This window comes from Salvia hispanica, chromosome 4 (assembly GCF_029641045.1).
Source record: "Salvia hispanica isolate PSC_SH4W2 chromosome 4, Shi_PSC_v1, whole genome shotgun sequence".
In the NCBI taxonomy this organism is placed as follows: domain Eukaryota; kingdom Viridiplantae; phylum Streptophyta; class Magnoliopsida; order Lamiales; family Lamiaceae; genus Salvia; species Salvia hispanica.
The window spans coordinates 48539485-48565828 of record NC_142695.1 but is presented as its reverse complement, the minus strand read 5'-3'; the positions used below and the strand labels follow the sequence as shown (position 1 = coordinate 48565828).

The 26344-nt window shown below is 40.5% G+C and overlaps 1 protein-coding gene and 1 non-coding gene across 2 annotated transcripts; one reads left to right on the top strand and one right to left on the bottom strand.

Moving 5' to 3' along the window:
- Positions 1 to 1852: 1852 nt before the first annotated feature.
- On the bottom strand, positions 1853 to 4507 carry LOC125196570 (germacrene A synthase-like). The gene is made up of 7 exons (XM_048095139.2): positions 4202 to 4507; positions 3806 to 4079; positions 3339 to 3711; positions 3040 to 3258; positions 2775 to 2913; positions 2421 to 2666; positions 1853 to 2347 (listed from the first exon to the last, which is right to left on the bottom strand). The coding sequence occupies exons 1-7, from the start codon at positions 4301 to 4303 to the stop codon at positions 2048 to 2050; spliced, it is 1653 nt and encodes a 550-aa protein (XP_047951096.2). The 5' UTR covers positions 4304 to 4507; the 3' UTR covers positions 1853 to 2047.
- Positions 4508 to 26013: 21506 nt separating this feature from the next.
- On the top strand, positions 26014 to 26120 carry LOC148929339 (small nucleolar RNA R71). The gene has a single exon (XR_016129729.1). It is a non-coding gene; the product is annotated as a small nucleolar RNA R71 (small nucleolar RNA).
- The last annotated feature ends 224 nt before the right edge of the window (positions 26121 to 26344 follow it).

Below are 26344 nucleotides of genomic sequence, written 5' to 3'. Positions count from 1 at the left end.
CTATAATATGAGAAATTAAAAGGTACTTGTAAAGATATTTTCACTTATCTTGAGATGTCTCAATATAAAAATGCATAAAAATATAATATCATTTGACATTCAATTTATCCATCCATAGGAGTAATTAGTACGTGTTGTATATATAGAGCGGCTGTAGAATTGATGAGACTGTAGAGTTGTTCAACCCTGTTTAAATCCAATTAATTTTCATAACAATTTTAGGGATTGCTAGTTTAGCACAACATTTAATTCAATTGAATACTCATGACATAGCTTGAGAACAGAATGGCTGGAGGAATCAATACACATAATTTCTAGTCATGCCCACTAAAGTGATAACCACTCCAGCATAACCACTGAACCACATATACCAAACGACGTCACTTGACATCTCTTCTTCTACCCAAAACAATTTTGTTTATGTTTTGAATAGTAGAAAGCCATTTTTTCTTTCCTTTTCTTTTTCAACATTTTTTTTTCTTTTTTACGTTTTTTAGTTTTTCAATAATAAAATATAAAATTAATAGTACTAGTAATTACGATTATTTAGCAATTAATTTCCATCAGAGTATTTCTCTTTTCCTTACATTTGTTATCTTGTTATGCTAATAATTAAAACGGGGAGTGTTATATTGCTAACTCAATGCTTAATTGCTAACTACAACTCAATAATAGCCATTAGATATTTAAATTAAAGGTCTATCATTAACCACAAAATGTCAATACGATAAAAATAAACGTCAATAAGGCTATAGGATTAATTCCAATAAAAATCAATAGGGGTATTAATGTCAAGTTAGTTATAACTAACTTTTAAAAGAAATCCCAAAACTTTAAATTCATATAACATATATCAAATTAAAGATAATTTTATAAGGATTTCAACGATATACTACATGCATATGTTCCGACGTCAAAATTTGAAAAAAAAAATCTAGAATTTTCATATTTTTCGTACACAGGCTAATGTCAATACAGCTAAGATAATATGTCAATATAAAGCATATACAATGTCAATCCTAAATTTGTGTTGACATTCTCAAAGCATTGTGTTGATATTTTCGAAACACTATATTGACATTTTCATCCAAAACCCTAATTTAGCGTTTTTTTAAAATTTTTTTTATTTAATTAATAAAAACGAAAATTACATTTGGCAAATTGTAGACCACACGTTTTTTAAAATCATGTGACCTTAAATTAGTTATAGTTAGCAATTAAATGATGAGTTAGCAATTAATCACTCCCCTAATTAAAACAATATCTACTTTTGTGGAGTGATTGTTAACTAAATTTTACTTTCTTAGATAATTATATTCATATTTTTCATACGACTATTTATTATCAATATCTTTCATTTTTATTTCATTGAAGTCATTTTAATATTAGAGGAATTATTAAAATAAAAAAAAATTGTAGATTTGTAGTAAGCAGTTTCCTAAATACTTGAAATATCTTACTCTTACCGAAAATGCACATCGATATTCTAATTTGGCGTAGTGAAAGAATAGGCTAGCCATTAAACTGTTTTTACTGCAAAAGACAGAATGACAAGGTATCAAATTTTAAGTACAAGATCCAAACTTTTTACAACAGAGATAGTCTGGTCATCAAAGCTGTACATATATAAACAAGAAGTTTGTAGCAAATTTACTTGTATAAAACAATTTACAAATTCAATAATATTAGTATAAACGACAATTTCAAAGTTCATCATGCATAGGTCGTTCTAATGGAACATTCAAGTCAGGAACCACATTTTGATGACCTAGAACAACATTCATACAACCCCGGACACGTATAATAGGCGGCGGCATGATCTCTTCTTGTTAATACTCAATGAACAGATTAATTTGTAACAGAGTCCTTTGATTTATACACTCAAAGCAGAGTCTTGTATTGCACTTATCTATAAACCTTTGTAATCCTCCTCACTATTTCATCATTCACAATCAAGCCAGATATATCGATATCATATATTTTCTCTCAATATCAAAGTGCAACACATACTATATTTCACTTTCCATGCATACCCAATAAAAGTCAGCTAAACATTGATGGGATCGACTAGCAATGCAATAATATGAGGCTCCAGAACCTTTTGGGGATGAGTATATCCATCTTCACTGTTCTTGTAGACAACATCAATTACTCGTTCCAAATTGAATATTATCATAAGGTTATCCTTTGGTATATAGCAAGACTCCTTTATATATTCCTCGTTGCTATCCTTCCAAGCATCCATAGACATTTCCCAAAATTTAGCCTTGGCTTCTTCTTTTGTCACACCATTCTCTCTCATGTAGCTGTCAATGCCAGTAGCAACTTGACCTCTCTCCTTCTCTACCTAAACACACCAAAAAAGTAGCTAGTGAGAATTACTTCTATAATGTTATTCATACTAGAATGAGCATGCATACCTCATAACTAGCTGCATCATCAACCAATCGACATATTTTGAGTGCAGCCACAAGCATTTTAGGCTCCTTACTTAGCCATTCGAAGTCTTGTTTTCGAGCAGATCCCATTCCCAGGTAAGAAGTGGCGGTGAGGTAATGGTAGGTGCTGGTAACGAGACCGTTGCTTAGGTATTCCTCAAATGGTGGCAAGTATCCCTTTATGAACCACTTTGCCTCAACAAGATAGCCCCTCACCAATTCCTTTAGCTACGGTTATTAAATTGAATTTGATAAGAAAATACACACTTTTTTTACAATAGCAATAAATTAGTAAATGTTTTCTTTGAATAGTTAATTAAGGCTCATGAATCTTACTGCTTCAATGGCATAGTTTACTGTGTAGGATCGTCCTTCCGCATCCAATTCTTCCTCGAATTGCTCATAGAGTTCTAAAACAGCTTTGTAGAGAGGTCTCATATACTCGGGTAGTCGAGCAATCTCAACATCATCCCACCTAATAAATTTGTAGACAAAGTTATAATAAAACCTTGATTGATGAGGATCAGTACTGAAACCTATTTCTATTTGAATATGCACAAATGCTTTGGCCTAACAATAGGGTTTAGGGTTCAAGGTTAACCTTTGTATTGCCTCGGTGAAAATCTCGAGTTCCTCGATTGTACCATAAGCATCAAAGGTGTCATCTATTAGAGATGTTATAGCAATGGTCTTGGCCAGCATGATACGCCCACGAGAATATTGTGGTTCGTGGAACACTCCCATAGCCCAAAAGTAACACTCCACCACTCTATCTCTTGCGTAATTAAGTTTTGAGATAAGCCCTAATTCTTTCCACCATCTACATATATAACATATTGTTATGTATGTTTAGCAATCAATACACATTAAGGTCATTTTTCTAGGTTGGAAATATGTTACCTTGAGGTTTCACTGAGCTCTTCTTTGTGAATATTTTGCAGCAAGTTAAAGTCTATCTTGGCCAGTTTCATCAAGGTTTCATTTTTTCGCTCTTCTTCTTCGTACACGGAGATGAACCTGCGTGCTTCAACTCTCGGAATGTTGAAATGCAGGGGCTGCACGAGGGCATGCACAACTTGTTCCTTGAGGGGCGATCCGAGGTTTGGCGCCATGGATTTGAGAGTGGCCGTAGTAAAAGCAAGTGCGTTGTCTAGTATGGTTTCTCCATGTGTTCTAAGATACGAAGCTTCGTACAAACTCAGCAGACCCTTTGCATCGCTCTTGAGGCCCTCCTCGAATTTTCCCTCCACATCCACCCATTTACCAAATATTTCTTGAAAAAACAAACGCAGATATAATAAAAAAAAAATCAAACTAAAAACAATAAATTAAACGAAGTGTACGCATTACTTCATGTATATACATACCAGAAGATATAGGATGGCCATGCTGCCTGAACAATCGAAAATGGAGAGAAACAGTGTACAGGTCATAGGCTTGATCATCGTGATAATTGGTATTGAGATGGAAATAACGTTGCAATATCTCTTCGATTTCATTTTGAAAATGATAGGAGACGCCAAGACGCTCAAGGGTGTCGATCAGATTCATGGTGTCAATCATTTTGGTATCTGGAGCTGTTAGCAGACTTCGAACATCATTTTTCAATTCTTCAACTGTCTTGGAATAGCTGTCTATCACCTACAGATTGCCTCATCAAAGTTATATATTTCTTCCACCAATCAATTAATCTCCTTCTTCAAACTTGATTCATAGGTACGTAAATTGGAAAAAAAAAATAGTGTTGACATTGGCATGCATACCTTGGAGTCAGAAATGTAATTCATGAAGCGATCACCCCACAAGCTGGGGGAGAAGTTAGCCTCTGGACGATGATACAAACTGTTCGAATTAACAGCCGCCATTTATGTATATGTCTGCAAATCTCAAACTTGCTTTCTGTAGTTGTTACTTTGTTAAGCAAAAAAATACACATACATATATATATAGCATAGAAAACAGTGTAATGCGGCTTCGTTTAATATAGTACTACTATTTGTTTAAAAAAAAAGAGAGGAAAGGTTGGCCAATAGTACTAGTACTCCTATAATTGTAGCATTATTGGTTGACGTCTGGCCGCCTATTCTTATACAAATGAACTACTCCTACTACTGTTTATTTTATTTAGATTTTGAGAGGAGAAGTTGGGTGATTCTTATAAACAATATTTGTAGCGTTGCAGTGGTTATACTTACGCTAGACGCCTTTTATTAAATTTATAGTGCGCGCTAGTGGAGTATATATATATAGGGGCACACTATGGTGCCACCTATATTAAAGTGACAATGTAACATCATTTTTAAGCGTCATATCTCCTATATAGATGACTTAGATTGGATTGTAGAAATAGAATACGGAATGCTTGGTTGTTCACAATATGTTGCTTACCAGGGTAATTTTGTCTTTTTATTGGAATTAAATTCAAAATGGGAATGGAAAATCCTGGTTATTTTGGGCGCTGATTCATACTCTCTCTTCCACTCAGCTATAACGCACGCCCACTACGTGAAAACTGAATCGTTTCTCTCTCCAAATCTCACAATCCGATCATCAGCGGTTTCTCCCAAAATCAGTTTCTCCGTCAGCGATTTCTGTTTCTCTTCTTTACTGGGTGCGATTGCCCCATTAGCGGTTTCTCTCAAAATCGGTGCTTGAAGTTTGCTGCCAGTCAGCCTCCGTCTCCTACATCCGATCGATTTGTGTTTCATTACCGGTTAGTATGACTGCTTAGTGAAGGTTTAGAGTTTATTGCGTAGTGATTATCCTCTTCTTGGTTATTTTCGACCTGTTTTCACCACCATTCCTCTAAAATTTTAGATCGCAATAGCGTGTTTTCTTGGGTTCTTTAAGTGAATGAAACTTACTCAATCTCTGGGTTGCATTTGTACGAATCGGTGTTTGCTTGGTTACTCTTTTCAAATACGGGAATGTGTATTGACCCTGGTTCCGAGGTATTTTTGGATGCTTTGTTCTATTTTTTTGTTTGCTTGGGTGTAATTTAAATGTATTCGTTTGCTTTATTAAAGATTGAATATTTGCTTATTCTAGAGTTAGTAAATGCTTAGACCCTATTTTCTACAATTTCGTTACGATTTTTTGAGCATTAAGAATTGCTTGTTTTTTTTTGTTGGTTGCTTTGTTGGGAAAAATTTCAATACACCTTTGATTTAAGGGATGCCATTGTGATCAAACATATTATTGTGCATGATTAAGCCTTTTTAATTGCTTTGTTTTACTGTTATGGTTGTTTGTTGTGATAAAGATTCAGAGCATTGTGTAATTGTGGATAGATGTGTTTGGTTTGTTGTTGTTGTTTGCTTGGGTGTCAATTCGTTTTACATATTTGCTTAATTCTGGTTGCATATTTGCATGCTTTAGAGATAGTAAATGCTTGGTCTCATGTTAGATTCAATACACATTTGATTTAAGAAATGCCGTTGAGAAGCATACAAAATAATGAGCATGATTAAGCCTTTGTAAGTGCTATGTTTTGCTGTAAAGGTTGCTTGTTCTGTGAAAGATTCAAAACATTGTGTAGTTGTGGTTATATGTGCTTGGTTCTTTGTTGTTGTTTGCTTGGGTGTAATTTCATTTATATGTTTGCTTATTTATGGCTAACTATTTGTTTGTTCTAGAGATAGTAAATGCTTGGTCTCATGTTTGGTGAATACTGATTCCAATTGCTTGTTATTGTTTCAGTATTGCTTACAATTCAATTCTATTAATTAGATCGATAATTGCTTGTTAAGTGTGTCTGAATTGCTTGTTTAGTGTGTAAGAATTGCTTGTTCAGTGAGTTAGATCTGCTTAATAATCATTGAAAATGTGGGTCAAAAGACATGTTTTTAAGTTGCTCAACAATGACTTAAAATGTGCTTGCTAATATATTATTATTTAGCTATTTCGAACTGTCTGCCGGTGGAATTGCATGATAAACGTATTGCTTGTTTAGCGTGGTAGAATTGCTTGTTCGGAGTGTTAGAATTGCTTGATAAACGTGTTGCTTGTTCGGAGTGTTAGAATTGCTTGTTTAGTTTGTTAGAATTGCTTGTTCAAGCTTATTAATTGCTCCTTTAATTTCCTCTTTAATAAAGCATTGAAAATATGTGTCAAAAGACATGTGTATAATTTACTTACTAATGGTTGACAATGTGCTTGTTACATGATAAGCGTAATAGTTTTCTTGTGCAACATAGGACTCTCGAAGGAAATTTGTAGAAGCTCAAAATGATCACTGTAGAAGAGGAGGATACTCGAAGGAAATCTGTAGAAGCTCAAAATAAGTTCGTGGATGACGTAATGAGTACGTCTTGAAGAGGCGCAAAGAAGGGATTTGCTGATGTTGAAAAGTTGGTTGCAAAGTACCCCAAACCATGAATGGTGAATAATATTTTCTTAGGAGAATGAATGCCAATGTTTTTGGTTCAAAAACTTTTGAGTAAACTAACTCTTGATGGTCGATGAGTGTTGATTTCTTTTGGTGTATACATTGATGGTTTTTGGATTACTATTTTTTATTTTGGTTCAGACATTGAATGTTAAAAACGCATAAGGCATGATTTACAATGGTAAGCAAATTTTGACACATTGCCAAGCAAAAAAAACTCTTGTAACACATTCTGACATACGCAAGCAAATTGCGATACGAATTCTGATTTGAGTATAAACAACTTCATGCACTAATCTTATTTAAATCCTTGTACTAGCAAACACTAAATTATAAATTAATATGCAAATGTGATGCAATTAAATTATAAAGAATATGGAATTAATGAAAAGATACGAATCAAGCAATCCAACACATTCAACCAAGCAATTACAGATTTTGAGGTAAGCACTAATCGAATTTTTATGATAGTATGTGAAAACACTTGTTACAGAAAAGCAATGCCGGGATGTTGCTCCCAACTCTTTCGATGTCTGAACTTCAATTACATACGGGCTTCCAATGAAACAAAATTCTTCTTCCACTCTTTTCCTCCTTCAGTATCAGGCAAGGCCGGGGAGTTGCTCTCAACTCTTTCCCAAACTGTTGCATTACAGCTGCAAACTGACATGCAATTTAATACCTATAAACAAGAAATATCTCATATTTAAACAAGCAATCAGACATACAAAATCTGTATGGTGAAATTAAAATAATCAATCAATAAATTACAATCAGTCTTTAGAGAACTCCACGAAATTTAATTACAAATACATAAATTTCAGAGAATTTCTTCAATTAGTCATTGAATCATCTGAGACACTGACATTACATGCAATTTAGTAAACATGAGCAAGCAATATAACATATTCAACCAAGCAATCTGATAGAGAACGGTTCAAAACAACAGGATAAGTCAAAATAATAAAACTCCATACTATGAAGCAAACAATACTAAACAAGGGCTGATTTTAGTTTGTCGGGGCACTCCAGCACACAAGTCACTGCGTCGCATATGAAATAAATGACATTAGGTAATTAATAATGCAAAATAGCATGTATGGAACATTATTCAAGAATAGTATCATGAACTGGCAGATAAAAAACAATTTCTATCAAAGAGGCAAGACACAAAATCATATCTACTATCTATTACTAACAACCAATAAAGTATTAAAAGCAATACAATTGGACGTCTATTATTATTTTGAGGAATGTAATTAGGAATAAGGAAGCTCTAACACTACCATGCAATGTCAGACCCATAAGCAAGCAACATAACCTATTTATGCAAGCAATCTGACATACTAAATCTGTACGGCGTAACACAAAAACTCATGTTCTAAATTACATTGACACACTGTGAGATTTAATTACAAATTCATAAATCTCATTTCCAAGCAAATAACTTCAGAGAATTTCTTGAATTGGGCATCAAAATCATATGAGGAGATACAAATTCGGGAGTTCACATTACAAATTCATGAAATTGAATTCACATATCAAATTCATGAATTGAATTCAAATATCAGCAAACTTTAAATACACAATAGCATGATTACATTATCGAATTGATGAAATTGAATCACATATTAAAATAAGCAAACTGTAAATATACGATTACAGATGATTGAGGTTCAATCACGCTACACGATTATAAGTGATTCTTACCGTCAGCAAAATCAGTGAAATGGACGTCATCGGGAACATTACTCTTCATGGATTGAATGATTATTGAAGATTGCAGGAAGAATCGCAGAGATTCAATATCTCCCAAAATTGAAAAAAATTGATTGAAAATATCGCAGATGATTGAACGAATTATAGAATTGAAAATAGCATAGGCGATTTTGAATGAAGAAAGAGGGAAGGAGGAAAATAACGTGATTTACGCTTGGAAAGAAACCGATGGAATTGGATTTACAAATATAGCCATTTGCATTTTTATATATATATTTTTTAGTATAATTGAGACTGCCAAGTGGCATAATTAAATTGCATCTCACCCAAAATCTAACGCGTCAAATTGGTGGCACAGTGTAAACCAAAATAGCGTTGTCATTTTAGCATTTCCATATATATATATATATATATATATATGTATATATATATGGGTGCGTTAGGCTCCTTTGCACCCTAAATGTCCTATTTCCTTCTTAATCTCAGCCCTTGGATCCTTGAATTGGATGGTTGTGATCAATGCATTATTAGTCTATAATGTTGCATTATTAGCTGTTGTGCATTATTAGAATGAAAATGTGCATTATTAGTCTATAATGTTGCATTATTAGCCACTGTGCATTATTAGAATGAAAATGTGCATTATTAAATGACACGTGACATTAATCTAACCGTCAGATGACAAAATCGTGGGGCTAGGATTAAGAAGGAAAAATGACAAAAGATATGAAAAGGATTTGAATACATCCCTATATATATATATAGGGGTGCACTATGGTGCCACCATAGATAGGATAACACCATACCACCAATATAGTCCGTTAGATCTCATTTATGGACGCCTAGGATTAAGTTTCGTGAAAAAACACGGGTTTGCAGTCTGGGATACAAGTTGTCAAAAATGAGAAGAATGAATTGGTACCCACCAGATTAGTGACAGGATGGAGGATGTGCATCGACTACAGGAAGTTGAACGAAGCCACAAAGAAGGATCATTTTCCTTTACCTTTCATTGATCAGATGCTGGAGAGATTGGCAGGCAAACAGTATTTTTGTTTCCTTGACGGATACAGCGGCTATTTCCAAATCTACGTTAATCCAGAGGATCAAGAGAAGACCACATTCACGTGCCCTTTTGGCACATATGCATACCGAAGAATGCCATTTGGATTGTGTAATGCACCGGGGACTTTTCAACGATGTATGATGAGCATTTTTTCGGATCTGTTGGAAGTATGCATTGAGATATTCATGGACGATTTCACCGTTTATGGGAACTCATTTGATACTTGTTTAGCCAGTCTTGATCTAGTGTTGCAGAGATGCCAAGAAAAGCATTTAGTGTTGAACTTCGAGAAGTGCCACTTCATGGTGACTGAAGGCATTGTCCTGGGTCATGTGGTTTCTGAGAGGGGTATCCAGGTAGACAAGGCAAAGGTGAATGTGATATCAAAACTACCATACCCCACGAACCAAAAAGAGGTAAGAGGATTCCTAGGCCATGCAGGTTTCTATAGGAGGTTCATAAATGATTTTGCAAAAATCGCTCAACCACTCACTCGGTTGTTACAAAATGATGTGGAATTCGTCTTTGACGAAGGATGCGAGAGGGCGTTCCAGCTGCTTAAGGATAGGTTAGTATCAGCACCAATAATCAGGGCACCAGACTGGAACCATCCTTTCGAGATAATGTGTGATGCAAGCGATTTCGCTGTGGGAGCCGTCTTAGGACAAAAAATTGATGGAAAAAGCTATGTGATTTTCTATGCTTCCAAAACACTAAATCAAGCTCAGAAGAATTATGACACCACGGAGAAGGAAATGTTAGCCATCGTGTATTCCTTTGAAAAATTCCGACCCTACCTTCTTGGGTCAAGGGTTATAGTCTTCACAGATCACGCAGCAATAAAGTACTTACTGGCCAAGAAGGAGTCGAAGCCAAGGTTAATCCGTTGGGTGTTACTTTTACAGGAGTTTGATTGGGAAGTACGAGATAAAAGAGGAACGGAGAATAGGGTAGCAGATCATTTGAGCAGAATCTTCCAAGGAGAAACAGAAGAGGCCATACTCGATGCCTTTACCGAGGAACATTTGTACCTTTTGGAGAAATTTCCTAGACCACCTGACTGGGAAGCAGTTTTGGCCTTGACCGGTCTAGGGGAATCGGATAAGGGGAAGCGCACGCTGAATGCAGAACAGTGGTTTGCTGATCTAGCCAACTACTTGGTCATGGGAGAGATGCCAATTTCAGAAGAAGTTTCCCGGGCCCAGAGGATGAAGATTAGAAGTGAATCCAAATTTTATTTTTAGGATGATCCTTACCTGTGGAAAATGTGCTCAGATCAAGTGATTAGGCGCTGCATTCCCGAATGGGAACAAAGAGATGTGTTAAATCATTGCCACACGTTAGCATGTGGAGGCCACTTTGGGCCAAGGAAAACAGCGAGGAAGGTTCTAGATAGCGGATTTTATTGGCCAACATTGAACAAGGATGCTTTCGAGTTCTTCCAGTGTTGTGAGAGATGCCAACAGACAGGGGGGTTTTCAAGGAGAGATGAGATGCCTCTGATCCCAGTGATCGTGTGTGAAATTTTTGATGTGTGGGGAATGGACTTTATGGGACCGTTTCCGTCATCCTGTGGGAATACTTACATATTGGTTGCAGTGGATTATGTATCTAAGTGGATAGAAGCTAAGGCCACCACAACTTGTGAATCGAAGGAGGTGGCGAAATTTCTCAAGGATAATATTTTCAATAGATACGGAGTTCCTAGAGCCATCATCTCAGACCAAGGAACACATTTCTGTAATCGCACCATCGAGGCTTTGATGAAAAAATATGATGTACACCATCGAGTGTCAACTCCTTACCCTCCTCAGTCTAATGGCCAGGCAGAGATTTCTAATCGCGAGATCAAGGCGATATTGGAGAAAACAGTTAATCCGTCAAGGAAGGACTGGAGCAAAAGACTCGGGGACGCATTGTGGGCCTACAGAACTGCTTTTAAAACACCTATTGGAATGTCACCTTACAGACTTGTGTTTGGTAAGATGTGTCACTTACCTATGGGTATTGAACACAAGGCGTACTGGGCAGTGAAAGAAATGAACATGAAGCCGATAGCTTGCGAAGAAGAGAGGAAGTTACAATTGCAAGAGTTGGAGGAACTTCGGCTGGAGTCGTTTGAGTCTGCCATGTGGTACAAAGAAAGAACGAAGTTATGGCATGATAAAAACCTCCGGGTCAAGGAACTTCATGTGGGACAGAAGGTGCTCCTTTTTCAGTCTCGGCTTAAGCTAATGCCAAGGAAACTGAAGTCTAAATGGATCGGCCCATACACCATCGTTGGCATCCGAGCAAATGGAGCAGTGGAGATCCAGGGAAGTGCTCCAAACTCTGTTCCTTTCCTTGTTAACGGTCATAGAGTGAAAGTCTATAGGGATAATTCCGAGTTGTGTGTTGTGGACGAGATTCCACTACGCACACTCCTTATTATTGCCTAAAGGGACGGGGGTAATTTCCGATGAATTCCTGGGTCAAGGAGTAAGTTAATGATTTTGAAAATTCAAAACTGAACCAGGGAATCTCGGAAATACAACATGTAAATAGTTTAATTGTTTTCCTTTAAAAAAAATAAAATAAAATAAATAAATAAATAAAATCTATATATATATATATATATTTATTTTCGAGGCACCAGACTCCAAGGGGAACCGATATTTTATGCCCTAACCTCGACCTAGGGGTCTGGAACCTTCATTTTCCTTATTTTGTAGGGCATGGTCGAGGGAATTCGCCAAGAGGAGAATCTGAAGGAAGGAGTCAATGAGGGAAAAGATATTTCGAATTTCAAATTCTGGCCGATAATTATGGGAGACGTACGGTTGCTTACATCACGCCTGCAACCGCACCATCTTTTCACCAGAAAAGCAACCGTCGTCCTTCTCTCTCCAGTCATTCTTAATTAGATGAAATTTGTGTTTGCTCTTCCTTCTCTCTTCATTCATTCTCTCTCTCTAAAAACGAAAGAAACCCTAACCAAAAATCGCCCAGTTCTTTTCATTTTTTTTCAGATCTACACCGATGGATTCTACCAAGGGCACTGAGTATGACCCAACCTTGTTGGCCGAGTTGACGCAGAAGGTGGGAAGTATAGAGAAAGCAAAAGAGGTGTATGCCCTATTCGCCGCCAGTCTAATGCCTTCTGCGCCGACTGCACCGTCACTGACAATTCCGGCAGATTCGGTTGCGAAATTGGCGAGTCTCTCTGAGGAAGGATCGCAAGTCGCTGCACCACCGCATGCAGAAACCGTTTCGCAAGAGGCGGAGGAAGAGGAGGCATTACACAAACAGTCGGAGGATGGTGAACCGACACATGACGAGACCTTGGTGGAGACAGAAGGGAAAGAAACTGAGAGCCCTAATCTTGAGGGTAGGGAAATGTGTGAGGGGGAAACCCCTATTTCTGTTGAAGTTCGTGAGGGAGAAACCCATGTTTCTGTTGAAATGGCTGAGGGGGAAACCCCTGTGTTTGAGAAGACTGCTGAGGGGGAAACCCCTATGTTTGAAAAGACTACTGAGGGGGAAACCCCTACTTTGGAGAGAATCGCTGAGGGGGAAACCCCTATTCTGGAGACGGGGGATGGGACCCCGGTTGATTTCAGGGATGCAACCCCTGAGTTCGTGGAGGAGGGGGCAACCCCAGGAGATGTCACGGGGGAAAACCCCATTTATATCGAGGGGGCAACCCCAATGTTGGTTGGAGAGGGGGAAACCCCAGAAAAGCTTTTGGCGGAGTCAGATCTACATTCAACGGAAGTACCGGAGCCCGAGGAAGGGCTGAAACTGATCGTGGACCTGGTTGATGACCAGGAAGAAAGTGAGCCCAAGGTTGATGAGATGGCAGAAAGGAGGCGCAATAAGAGAAGCCTCCTTGATGAAGTCGATGACTTTATACCTGACGCAACAGAGGCAGAAAGGAGGCGCGCTTGGTCAAGGAAAAGGCAAGAAAAGGAAAGGCGCTGGCGACTACATCCACCCGGTCAAGGAAAGCTCCCTCCGTCCAGGAGGTCGAGGAGACCCTTTCCCCTGTGACCGAGGAAACCTCTGTCGAGGAGCACGACGAGCCCATCCCTGAGCCCAGCTATAACTCTGAGGAGGTTGCAGAAGAGCCGATTCTGGAACGCCCGGTAATTTGGCTGACTAAAAGTTTGCTAGAGGAGATGAGGCAGTTCGACGATCAAAAGAGGATCGCGGTATACAAGGAGAGGTGTAGCGCCGGGAAGATGGCTAAGTCAGGGAAGCAGTACAGCTCGAGGGAGCTCAAAATGATCGCTTGTGATAATGAATTCCGCGCCTGTATTCGAGCAATATGGTTTGAGTGGCTGTTGCAGCACAGCCAGGAGAGGGTACCAGTAGATTTAGCAAGGGAGTTTTTCTCCACTTTTCGTTTGAAGAATACCACTGACCTGGACGCGGATTCTATCACATTCAGACTTCTTAATCAGGAGCGCGAGTTGAGCATTAGGGAGTGGTCTTTGCGGATGGGGTTGTTCACCCAGGCAGAAGATGAAGAGGGGGCATGGAACGACAGGATGGTCGGGATGCCAAAGAACACGCCTGGTTTCAAAGTACAGACAGCATGGGAACTGGTCACGCACTCTAAATCAGGGGCGTTTAAATCCAGCTACTCCAAAGCCTCCCACATCGAAGACCGGATCCTCTGTTTTGCTCAAACATTTGTCAGCTACAATTTGATGGGCAGTGCGAATTCAGCTCTCACTACTACTGATCTCTACTTCACATGGTGCATGGCGAAGGGTGTTAAGGTGCACCTCGGATATTGGCTGGCGCAGGCGTGCCACCAGATGACGAGCAACCCGGGGCGTCATATGTACACCTGCCACCTCATCGGCGCTTACCTCCAGAGGAATATAGACATGAGAATTGCCAAGGCCGCTCCGCTAGTAGTCATGTGCGAACCCCCAGAGGTGTTTAGTGTTGATTATTTCTTCAATAAGGGGCTGCTGCAGACTCAAGGCACCAAAACTCTCTTCTATTCATTGGGAGATAAGGTGAAGGCAGAGCCGGAGGAAGCCGAGGAAGCCATGCCGAGTGAAGAGGTTGAAGAGCTGCGCAAGGAAGTCCAGGACGTGAAAAAGGAGATGCAGATGATGAGGAGAGAGATGATAAAGGAGCTCGGTGGGATAAGGAAGGAATTGATGGGGAATCGGGAGGAAGTACAGACCCTGAGGGGAAATATTGCTGATTTGGCGGTGAAGTGTGCCAAACAAAATGATAGGATGACGGAAGCGGTGGAGCTTTTAATGAAAATGTTGAAGTGGATGCAGCAGACGCTCCCCTTGACCCAGTCGAGGACAACTCCTGGGTCCAGCAGTGAAGTTAGGCAGCCCACTCAGAGCAGTCCCTCCGTCAAGCGACCACAGCAGTCGCTCCAGTTGATCTCCCCGACCATTCCCGTGCAAATTCCAGCCCCACCAAAATCAAAGTCTATCGTGAGAAAGCCAGTACCTGAACAAACAACACAAGAGGAAGGAGAGCTGGAGCAGCCAGCTAAGAAGAAAGTGAAAGTGACCCGACCCGGAATCCCACCCCAGTCTGGCTCTCGAGGGAGCCAGCCCCAGAAGTGATCAATCATCTCTTGACCAAGTAACTTTTATTTGTCGTTCTTTTCGTTTTTTTATTTACCTGTTATATATGTGTTTAACTTTTGTTATATCTTCTCCCACTTAGCCCACTGCGTGGTCTAAGTGTGAGAAGTTTGTGTTTTCTGTTGTTATGTTTGTTTTCCTATGTTTTCTGTGTTTCTTCTCCCACTTAGCCCATTGCTTGGTCTAAGTGTGAGAAGTTTTATTATTTTGTTTTGCATTGATCTCTCTGTTCCCCCCTTCACGACGATGGCTTAGGGACAAGCTTGAGTGAAGTGGGAGGGGGAGAGGAGTCAATGCATTACCCGTGTCGCATATTAAGAGTCTGTAGTCTTAAGTGTTGTCACATGAGCCAGTGGATATAATACGGCATGATCCCCTTAGTGAAAGTAATTGAAGATAGGAGGCATTTCAACTTAGAAGCTTTTTCCTTAAATAAGCCTAGTTAATTTGAATGAAGCGAGAACGACGGAGAATGCCTCTACTTATTTAGTTGTGAAGCCCTACTACATAGTGAGTTATAAACCTCAGATAACTTTGAGCTAACACATGTTTAAGGGCCACCACTGAATGCTTAGGGAAGAAGAGCTATGAAGGAGAAAAACTTGGGAATTGGGTTACGAAGGTATAAGCTGGACGAAGTCCAGGGAAAGGCGTTATAAGCTGGACGAAGTCCAGAAGGAAGGAGAAATGGAGGAATAAGCTGGACAAAGTCCAGAAAGGAAAAAAAAAAGAGGAAAAAAAAATATAATAGAAAAGAGGAGGAATAAGCTGGACGAAGTCCAGAGGGGGGAAATGGTCTAAAAACAGGAATGATAATAGCCTGACCCAGGAAGGAGAAACTCTCATAACCCAACGCTTCAGTGGTGTAGCATTAACTTAAGAGAGAATCGATCCTAACATCCCTGGTGAGGAATGAGTGATCGAGTGAACCCAACAATTGGGTAAGTAGAAAGCTATCTTGACAAGCTGACAGATTGGCTAGGTAAAAGAAGGGAAAGGGCCTATTTGGAGGAGTGCAAACTATTGGATTGACCTTAATCTTGTGGGGACAGATGCTTAAAATTGAAACTAGCTCATGTATATGTGTTTTACGTGTTTGTATGATTTTCTTATATTTTCATAGTTTTTCTTGTGTCTAGGTCTAGGAGTCGGTCAAGAGATAACCTTGCTTGAAATTTGCCTTATTCTTTTTCTTTTCTTGTCTTTATACTTGAGGACAAGTATGGTTTAAGTGTGAGCAGTTTGATAAGGCTAATTTCATGCATCGGTAATGTGCGAAAAATGTTATAATTTGCTGGGTCTAACACGCTTCCTAAGCCAGGTGTGTGAAGAAAATCGCTAGATCAAGGAAGTAATGAAGGAGATGGTCTAGCGAGAGAAAGGAACGGAATGAGCAGGATTTACAAGGAAAATTGGCGTGACAGAGGAGTTTACAGCTGAGGGCAACAAAGTCATTATCTATACCTCGCTGGGCCCACTCAAACGCCTATATATAGAGAAGAGCATGCAACGCAAAAGGAGGCTTCGACACAGTTTTTTTACTCTTCTTAGCTCACACACTTTACACACACACACTTGGGAATGGATCTGGGGTAGTCGTGATCGGAGGGGTACTTTCTGGCAAATTTCATGTTTGGCAACACCGTCCTAGTGAGGGCGAAGATACAATCACCTTTAATTTCAGTTGTTTTGCTTGTTTTCACCGTCGAACTTCACTTTTGGGAGTCGACCTTGATGTTGATGATCTTTAATTGTTTTATCGTTCGTGGATCTGCGTTTAGCTGTTTAATTTCAAGTCATTTTGCATAGATCTCTCTGCTGTTAGTTATTTCTTCAATTATTATGTCGATCTCTGTTTATTTTTGATGTTGAGGAGTTTGATGTGGAATTTGGTGACAGATCTGTGGTTGTTTGAGTATTCGGAGTTCTTATTTTAAAAATCTGACGTGATGGAGAGTTTTTGCTGTTTGGAGTTCATGTCAGACGCTTGGATCCGGAGTGGATTTAGCGTCTGAGGTTGGATTTGGCGTGTGGAAAGATAGTAGTTCAATAGATTTGTTTATTTCTTCTTGATTTCTATTTTACTTCGTCTAGGGTATGCAGATCTGTTAAGTTTTTCGTTTATTATACATAAATTTGATTCCAAGTCAGTAGCTCTGTTTTTATTTTGCTCATGCTGTTTTTCTTAAGAAGTTTTACGCAAATTTTGTTGTAGAAGACGATGTCACTGTCAGTTAGTACGAGAGTTAGTTATTCTGCCAACTTTTCAGTCGTACCTTGCTTTTTTTTAGACATGGTCCCCACAGTAGGTTTATTTCCTAGATCTAACTGTTAGTTTAAGAATTTTTAAAGGTTCCCAAGTCAAGTTAATTTTGATTTTCCTCAACCCAAGAAAATGCGTGGCAGCAGCCAACTCCAAAAACACTCCCAAATCCTTGAACATGAGTATTACGCATCCTTCTTTGTGGGATTGATCCCTACTTCCCTATACTAGGTTTAGTAAAGTGGTTGAGGGTTTTTGAAAGGAAAAGTGCTTTGTGTGTCCGACGACCGGGATTCCTCGCGACCCACGAGTTCCTAGACCGAGTGATCTGGTGGACTTGCTGGATCTAGGGAACCTGCTATTTCCTATTTGAACACGCAGAGACAAAACAAAAAAGTCCTTTCAAGTGGCGTCGTTGCCGGGGATGGATGGCGTTTGTTGTTATTTCATTTAAGGATTTGGTGTAAATATTTTAATTTCTGTTATTTTCTTTCTCCCTGACAGTTTATGAAAGCGGGCTTCCAATCTGGAAGTTGGGCAAGCTCATCTGGATCAGGGAGCGGCCAGTACAAGTGGCGAGTCAAGGAATCTACATCTACCATCACCACCAGATCAGGATTGAGGACGGAAGATCCATTTCCGTTCGAGTCAGAGAGTGAAAAGGAGTGGAATTCATCGACAGAGGAGAACCCAGGGACATCAACCGAACCAGAGCATTCCGAGACCGAGGAGGAGAAGGACCCAGAAATGGCTCATCTACTAGACCCCGATCCGGAAATAGGGTCGCTCACCGCACATCTTGATGGTGAACCCGCTCATGCTATAGTCTCGAACCCACGATGGAGGTCGATCGACATCAAGACGAATGTACTTGGAGTTCTACCTACTTTCTTTGGGCGTAGGAACGAATGCCCCTATGAATTTTTGAACGAGTTCAGCAACTATGCAGCATTCAGAAGCGACCCAACGAGTGATGCACTTTTTATTTGCACTATAAATACCTGCAAGTATACAGAGTAGGTATAGTATAGCAAAAGGTTAGTACCGGGTATCGAACACGGGGAAGATGTACACAAAGTGTCTATCTTCTACTAGAACTCAATTACTATATGGAGAAACAAGAATTTTTGGAAACTTTTTGAAAACAGTAAATACCCTAGCACAGTTAATACTTTGAAAGGACGAGTCACCTAGCTTATGCTCATGCGATACAAACGTTGATTACTAACATTAGGGTTGTCAATCCTAACACGTAACTCCAAAAAGCACCTAAGACCCTTGAAAAGTCCTCACTCTCAATTAACAGTGCCGTTTTAAAGGAAGCTAACTGTAGTGTCTACTAAGTGGATCTAACTCGCTAGAACTCTGTCACAGTTATGAAGCAAGTTGTATTGAATCATACATAATTGTGTCACTCAATTATGAAGCATCATGATTAACTTAGGGAAGAAACAAAGTAAAAACAAAACGGATATTAAATAGAAAACGGAATTGTATAACCAAAGTTGCTACTAACACATCCCTAGAATCCTATGAGTTTAGTTACACATGACTGAATAAACTAAAAACATAGATTGAAGGGAAAGCAATTTGAACATAAAACTAAAGCAAATAAAACCCGTAGGTTGAATCCTTGTCGTTCTTGATGTTCTTGAAATCCTTCTTCAACTCCTTGCACACTTGAAGTACTCTAGCTTTTGATCTCTATGAATGTGTTCTTGTTGTGTGAAAAAAAACTCTCCTCTTTTTTTGATGAAGCTTGAGGTCCTATTTATAGGGGAAGATTATTCCTCATCATAGAAGGAAAGGATCTTCAAAATTTGGTAAATCTTGGAGCAAATCTAGGGCTGGTCGGACTCGCCGCCTTTCTCCGGCGGGCCGCCGCACCTTGGCCGGCGGTCGCCGCGTTGGAGTCCAGAGATTCTGACCCTTTGGTGGCGGACCGCCACATGTCCTCCGGCGGTCGCCGGGCGAGACTCTTCTCCTAGCGTAAATTTCCGAGGCGGGCCGCCACATAGCTCTGACCGCCGGGCGCCGGCGGTCGCCGTACAACTTCGCGGCGGTCGCTGGTCGCCGTCTGACTCCAGATTTCCAGACTATGCGTTTTTACTCCCCTTTTCGGCTCAAATATGCACATTTCTCACAAAACACGTCAAAATACCAAAATGTATAGAATATGCAAATAATGGACATGTAGAGTGATTTTGATGACAAAAACGGACCAAATAATGGCCTTAAAACAGTGCAAAAACCGGGCGTATCAACTCCCCCAAACTTACATTTTAGTTTGTCCTCGAACAAAACACTAAAGACACAAGAATAGACGCACGGAACGCACAAGGACTAGACATCATAATTGCCTCAAAAGATGAAAGAATAGATTAAGCATTATTAACACAATCAAATCAAGCAAGGCTTAATAGTGCACTTTCATTACTAACTCGTGGAACACCTTGAATTCAAGCACTCACATGTGGCAAACTTCCTAAGATGGGAAGTGTTCTTTCTCTCACTCTCAAAGTGTATAAAGGTAAAGTGTAAATCACTCAAATCATGCATCATGCAAAGTTTACCATAGGCTTGCTGAAAGTCTAATCCCTCCTCTACTCAATGTGATTAAGCATCAAAAGTCCGAAATGTCTTTCTTTTCGGTTGTAACGTAGGCTCTTTGGTAGGTGAGGAATATTTGGCTAAAAAAAAGTGACTCAAATATAAAAATATCCCAAGTAGAGTTAGGATGACTCCACTTTTCTAAAACTTAAGGCACTTCTAACACTTAATTTTTCTCCTTCACTTTACTTTCAATCCTTTGATTTTATTTTCTTTTCACAACCTTTCACACATTTTTTCTTCTTTTTTTTTTTTTTTTTTTTTACACATCCTTTCTCTTTTTTTCTAAGATCAAGCACATATTTGGAATTTTTCTCAATTTCGCAACTTGTACTTTCTTAATATTAAGCACACTACTTTTTATACTTTCCTCCTTATCTCTCCAATTCCTTTACAAAAGAAGATAACAAAAACTATACTAACCCTAGGAATTGTCCCCCCATTTATTTTGGCTTCCAAAGAAAAGGCTTAAAGGCTCAAAATTGGCTCCAAAGGAAAAAATTGAGAGGGTCGAAAATTTTGGATATAAAAGTAGCTAAGAAAAGACGGCCTAACATCCTCCTAAATCAACTTAAACACTATGTAAACTTAGGCAGACTAGGAGCAAGTTCTAGAAACATATACATGCATACAGATAAATCACACAAGAAAGAATTTAAGGCTCAAATCTCACAAGGTAAAAGCACGATTCAAGGCGAACAAGCAATTCACTAATTATGCACCTTTTCACCCAACCATCATATCAAAACGTTAAGCCACACTTAAACATAGATGGAATATAATATCATTGGCAACTCGGTCTAATGTGTCCCTAAGCATGCGTGTTTCTAAGTTCTTCATGTTATGTTCATGACATGGATTCAAGAAAACATTTTTAGAACACAAAAATCTCCTACGGGTTTTTGGAAAATTAAAGCAAAAACAAACAAAAAACAAAAAGAAAACCCTAAACTCACGGTCCACCACTTCATCCCCCCAAACTTATTTACAACAAAGTGTAAAATAAGTTTGTAGAGTCGGTAGGGACGTGAGTATACTACTGAAAACAAAAACGTACCCTGAAAAATTTCGCGTAGAGGTTGAGCGGGGCGAAAATTCGAAGAATTTCGAAAAATCGCGCTGGAAAATTGTGCCCAGGTGGCGGTCCGCCGCAGCTGTTCGGCGGTCGCCGCACGTCAAAGATGATTTCCAGCATTCAGGTGGCGGACCGCCGCAGAGCTTGCGGCGGTCGCCACGGAGAAGTCAGAACCTGCGAAACCAAAACCAAAAAAATACTTAAAATTAAAGCAAAAATTGTTAAATCAAGGAAATAAATCGTTTCAAAAACATCCAAAAACATGGTACAAATGCTCATTTAAAGTCATCGAGCTTGACTTCTTCAATCTTGAGGAGGTGGAGGGAAACGGGCGCTAAGATCCTCGAAAGCTCCAACGAGGTACGTGATATCACTCCTCATTGTCTCTCGTTCCTCTCTAGCTTCGGCGGCCATCCTTTGGAGCTCTTCATATTGTTGACGCCGATGAGCGTCTTCCAAACGTTGTTGCTCCCAAAATTCTTGTTCCGCCGTGCGCCAATCGCCTTGAGCCGTCCACCCTTGGCGGTTGTAGGCATTCTCCGCTTGTTGCTCCGCCCATCGATTGTCCCAAGTGTTGGACATGTTTTGCATGTAAGAGAAAATTTCTCCTAATTGGGCGGAGGTGTTGACTTGAAACTCCTCTTCCGGATTTGGCCTCCCGCGGCGGCGGTTCGCTCGTGTCCGGCGGCGATGTCCTTCCACTTCCTCTTCTTCTTCTTCCTCTTCTCATCGTGGTTGGGATTGCGGTGGTGGCGGTGCTTCATTCCCTTGAGCTTGTGAATGCTCCGCGCCCTCTTCATAGTTATCAATGGCATCAAACGCGGAATCCTCATCGGGCTCAAATTGAGGAATGCGAGAGGGAATGTTCCTCTTTCTAAACTCCCCATTGACGGGGTTAGCCTCGATAGCTCTCCGGTGGGCGGGTGTGTCGAGCTTCCAATTGGCTTGGTTTGCCCAAACATCGACCTTGGTCAATTGCGGGAGTGGAACGGGAAAGTGATCCCCCGCTACTTGCATAAAATACCCTTGACCCCAACCATCGGTCTTCAAAAGCCCCACCGAAAATAGCACCTCATAGGTGATGAACTTTTCTCCACCATCCTCCATCATACCGGCAAAAGAGACCCCCAAATGTTCACCAATTGCCGTAATCAATCCCCCACAACAAATGACGCCCCCGTCTTTCTTCGTGATCCTATCCACATAGTAAGTAAAAAGGGTCCCATAATCGATTCCCTTCTTGTTGAGTAGGCACCACATCACGTCGAGCTCCGTTTGGGAGACACTCCCCCCATCGATACGAGCAAACATAAGCTGAGTCATAGCACGATGGAGGTACCTCAAGACGGGGTTGCGAATCGATGAAGACTTGGCATAGCCCGCTGCATGCTCTTGCTCATTCGTCATCGCCCCCCAAACCTCTGAAAATTCATATTCATTGTCCTCTTCGGGGTTGGGGTCGAAGCAATGGAAGATCCTACTAAGCTCTTCCATGGTGAGCGAGTGCCAACGGTTCCCTAGGCGGAAATCGATGCTAAGTGGAAAATTTTGGCGGCGATCCTTAGTAACCTTTAGCGAGCTTAGGAACTCGAGAGTATACTATCGAAACGATGGCCACTTCCTTTGGAACATGTAGACGAGGCCATTCCCATCACCCACGTCGCACAACTTCCAAAAATCCTCCATGATCCCCAAAGTTTGGAGAGGGAAATCGTGGGGATATCTAGAAGGTGCCGTCTCTCGGGCCGACACTTTCTTCCACATAGCCTTTTGCTCTTCCGTGGCAAGGCTAATGCCATAGTTCTTCGCATTCTCTGGTTTCCCTTTTGATCCCATTATCCTACAAAAGAAATTACACTCTTAGAAGAGTACCAACAAGTAGGAGATCAAAAGTTCCCCCAAACTTGCATTCAACCAAGTAGAAATCAAGAGATAAGAACTTATATGCACGCTTGGGTAAAATAGCATCCTAATTTCTAGCATAATAACATGTTAAGCAAAATCAACAAAATTAGGACACAAAAAATCATCCCCCAACGTGAATTCATCCCCCATGCAGAGACGTATCAACCAAATATCCATAAGAACCAACAATCTCTACAAAATCACAAATATTGCAATTCATGGAAGTAATAATAGCCTCACAATGCTATGAACATGATTGCAACTTTTAAACACTATAAACCAAGAGAGAATCATCATTCACAACTTAATAATCACCAATCAAGCAAAATTTAAACCATAGAATTCAAAAATTCATACACATAGTCATCCCCCATCATGAATTAAGAGATTCTACCGAACAATTCACCCAAAATAAAGCACAATCCATGGAAGAAGTAAAGCAAAACTCAGAAATTGAGTTAGGATTCATACCTTTTTGTGGAGAGAATTTGTAGAAGAAGAACTCTAAACTTGGAGAGAATTGAGAGAATGATAGTGTGGGTGTGTGAATTTGGTGATTTATATAAGTGGGGGTGGTGTGCAAGGAAAGAATTTGAGAAGGAATGGGAAAAGGAATGAAAAACATACCTTTTATGGCTCACTCCCGTCTCTGGACTGCGTGTGGCGACCGCCGCGTCTCTCGTGGGGGGCCGCCACATGGGTCTTCGTAAACAGCAATCCTGGCGGGCCGCCGCGGCCCGTGCAGCGGTTACTCTGGCCCGCCCTAAGCCCGATCCTTCCTGCACATGTTAACACACGTGTGGCGACCGCCGTGCTTTAAGTGCGGCGACCGCCACCAAATTTATTATTTTTATTTTTATTTTTTTTTCTTTTTTTTTAAAAAAAAAACAGAACATAAAAAAAACGAGAAAATAAAAAAAATAAAAGAAAATTGGGTTGCCTCCCAATAAGCGCTTTTGTTAAAGTCGTTAGCTCGACTTGAAGTGGCCCACTAGTTGGGCGGATCAATAACTCGAGTGTTGAAAATTGGCATAGGGAGCAACTTGGTCCCTAGCTTCTTCCACCACTTGTACTTCCCCTCTTTGGTTTTGATGACGTATATCTCGGGGTCCTCTTTGGGTGTTTTCTTTCTCTTCTGTTTCTTCTTCTGTGGAGCAGATGTAGAAGAATTAGCATCACCCTTTTTAGAAGAGTGTCTTACCTCTTTGACAATGTAGATAGTGGAGGTAGAAGGATCCTCCGCTTCAAAGGGATCTTTGGGCTTGGTCAAGTCGGTAGTTATGACTGCTCTGCACTGTTGTTCCATTTTTGCCCGCTTTGCCTCCTCAAATTTTAGCATCTCGCTCTCGATCTTATAGGTGGATTGACTATGATTATCACTGATTGTAATCTCACCACGACCTACATCAATCAAAGCTTTGCAAGTGGCAAGAAAATCTCGCCCTAAGATTAGAGGGACGTTCTTGTCTACTTTCATGTCAAGCACAATAAAGTCGGCGGGAAAAATAAAATCATCAACCTTAACTAGGACATCCTCAATCATACCTACAGTCTTGATAGACGAGTTATCTGCCAACCTGAGTGTTACGTCTGAAGATTTGAGTGGCCCAATGTTGAGCTTTTCGTAGTACTTCAGTGGCATGAGATTGATGGACGATCCTAAATCGCACAATGCTTTGTCAACCTTCCCTTCTCCAATTTGGCACCTAATGATGAACTGGCCCGGATCTCTTTGCTTCACTGCCCGTTCCTTTTGGATGATCTCGCTGCAATGATGCGGTAGCTTAAGGTCGGCTTTAGTCGGCTTTTTCTTCCTCATTACCACCTCCCTTAGTAGCTTTGCATACTTTGGTATCTCCTGCAACGATTCAACAAGAGGAATGTTAGTATGGACCTTGCAAAACATGTTAAGGAAATGCTTGAACTGCTCTTCAAGCTTGAACTTCCTCTTTGGCTGAAAAGGGAGTACAATCCCGTTGTGCCGCACAAGCTCCTGCTTAGTGGACGATTCTGCCTTCTCTGTGGCGGGCCGCTGCGGGGTGTGCGGCGGTCCGGCGGCGACTGGGCAGTCCTGCCTGGTTGGTGTCTCTGCCGTCTCAGTGGCGGGCCGCTGCGTGGTCTGCGGCGGTCCGCCGGCGACTGGGCAGTCCCCAGATTTCTGCTTTGCCACCCACTTCTTGTTAATATCATCCACTCTCGCTGCTGCCTTTGCTCTATCCTCATCTAACTTCTTCTGAATTTGCTCCATTTGAGTGGTAATATTGGTTACAGCTGCCGAGATTGTGTTCATTCCTTGCTCGAGGTTGTTTATCCTTGCTTCAACCACTCCGATCTTGGTGTCATTAATCTTCCTATCTTGCGTAATTACTTCCAAGATCTTCGTGATTCCTTGTTCATACTTGTCTTCCTTCTTCATCGGCTCAACCACTCCTCCTTTGCTAACATTAAATCAAGCAGGGGGTTGCAAGTAATTATTGTTAGAATAAGAAAGATTTGGGTGCGGACGGTTCCCATTATAATTATTGAAATTGCCGCCCCCTGATTAGGGCGATAATTGTTATTGTAGTTTCTGGGACCGCCTCCTTGCACGTAGTTGATTTCTTCCACAGTTGATATGGCAGTTTCGGGTGCATTGACTGCCACTATGGAGGTTGCCGGAATTGGATCTTCCTTCCTCGAGATGTCCATTTGATCAATCCTGACTCTAAGTTCTGCTAACTCCTTAGCAAAAGAACTTTCTTCGGCCTCTTCTATGGCTGCTACTCTTCTCGTGGCATGCCTTTCCTTCGACCACCCCCGACTGTTGGTGGCGAACTCCTCGATCACCGCCATGGCATCCTCTCCTGTCTTTCTTAGAAATCCTCCATTTGCCCCTGAATCAAGCATAGCACATATTGTCTCGCTAAATCCATTATAGAGGATTCCTACCTGATGGTCTATGGAAAAACCATGGTTTGGACACTTTCGAAGAAGAGCTTTGAAACGAGCAAATGCCTCATAGAGGGGCTCGTCATGGCCTTGTGTGAACTGAAAGATCTCACTTTTGAGCTTCCAAATAGTGCCTGGCGGGTAGTATTTGTCGAGGAAGGTAGCTACGATGTCCTTCCATGTGGAGACCTTTTCTGGTGGCATACACTCAAACCACTCTTTAGCAGAATCAATCAATGAGAATGGAAAAAGTCTTACCCGTATGGCATCGTCGTCGACACCATTTAATTTCAGAGTGTTTGCGATTTCCACGAATTTGGAGAGATGGCGGTTAGCATCTTCAGTCG

Coding starts and splice junctions, on each gene's coding strand:
- LOC125196570 (XM_048095139.2), bottom strand. CDS start 4,303: ATGGCGGCTGTTAATTCGAACAGTTTGTATCATCGTCCAGAGGCTAAC. Junction 3,259..3,338: donor GAGCTCAGTGAAACCTCAAG/GTAACATATTTC, acceptor TTATATATGTAG/ATGGTGGAAAGAATTAGGGC. Junction 2,914..3,039: donor TTCACCGAGGCAATACAAAG/GTTAACCTTGAA, acceptor CAAATTTATTAG/GTGGGATGATGTTGAGATTG.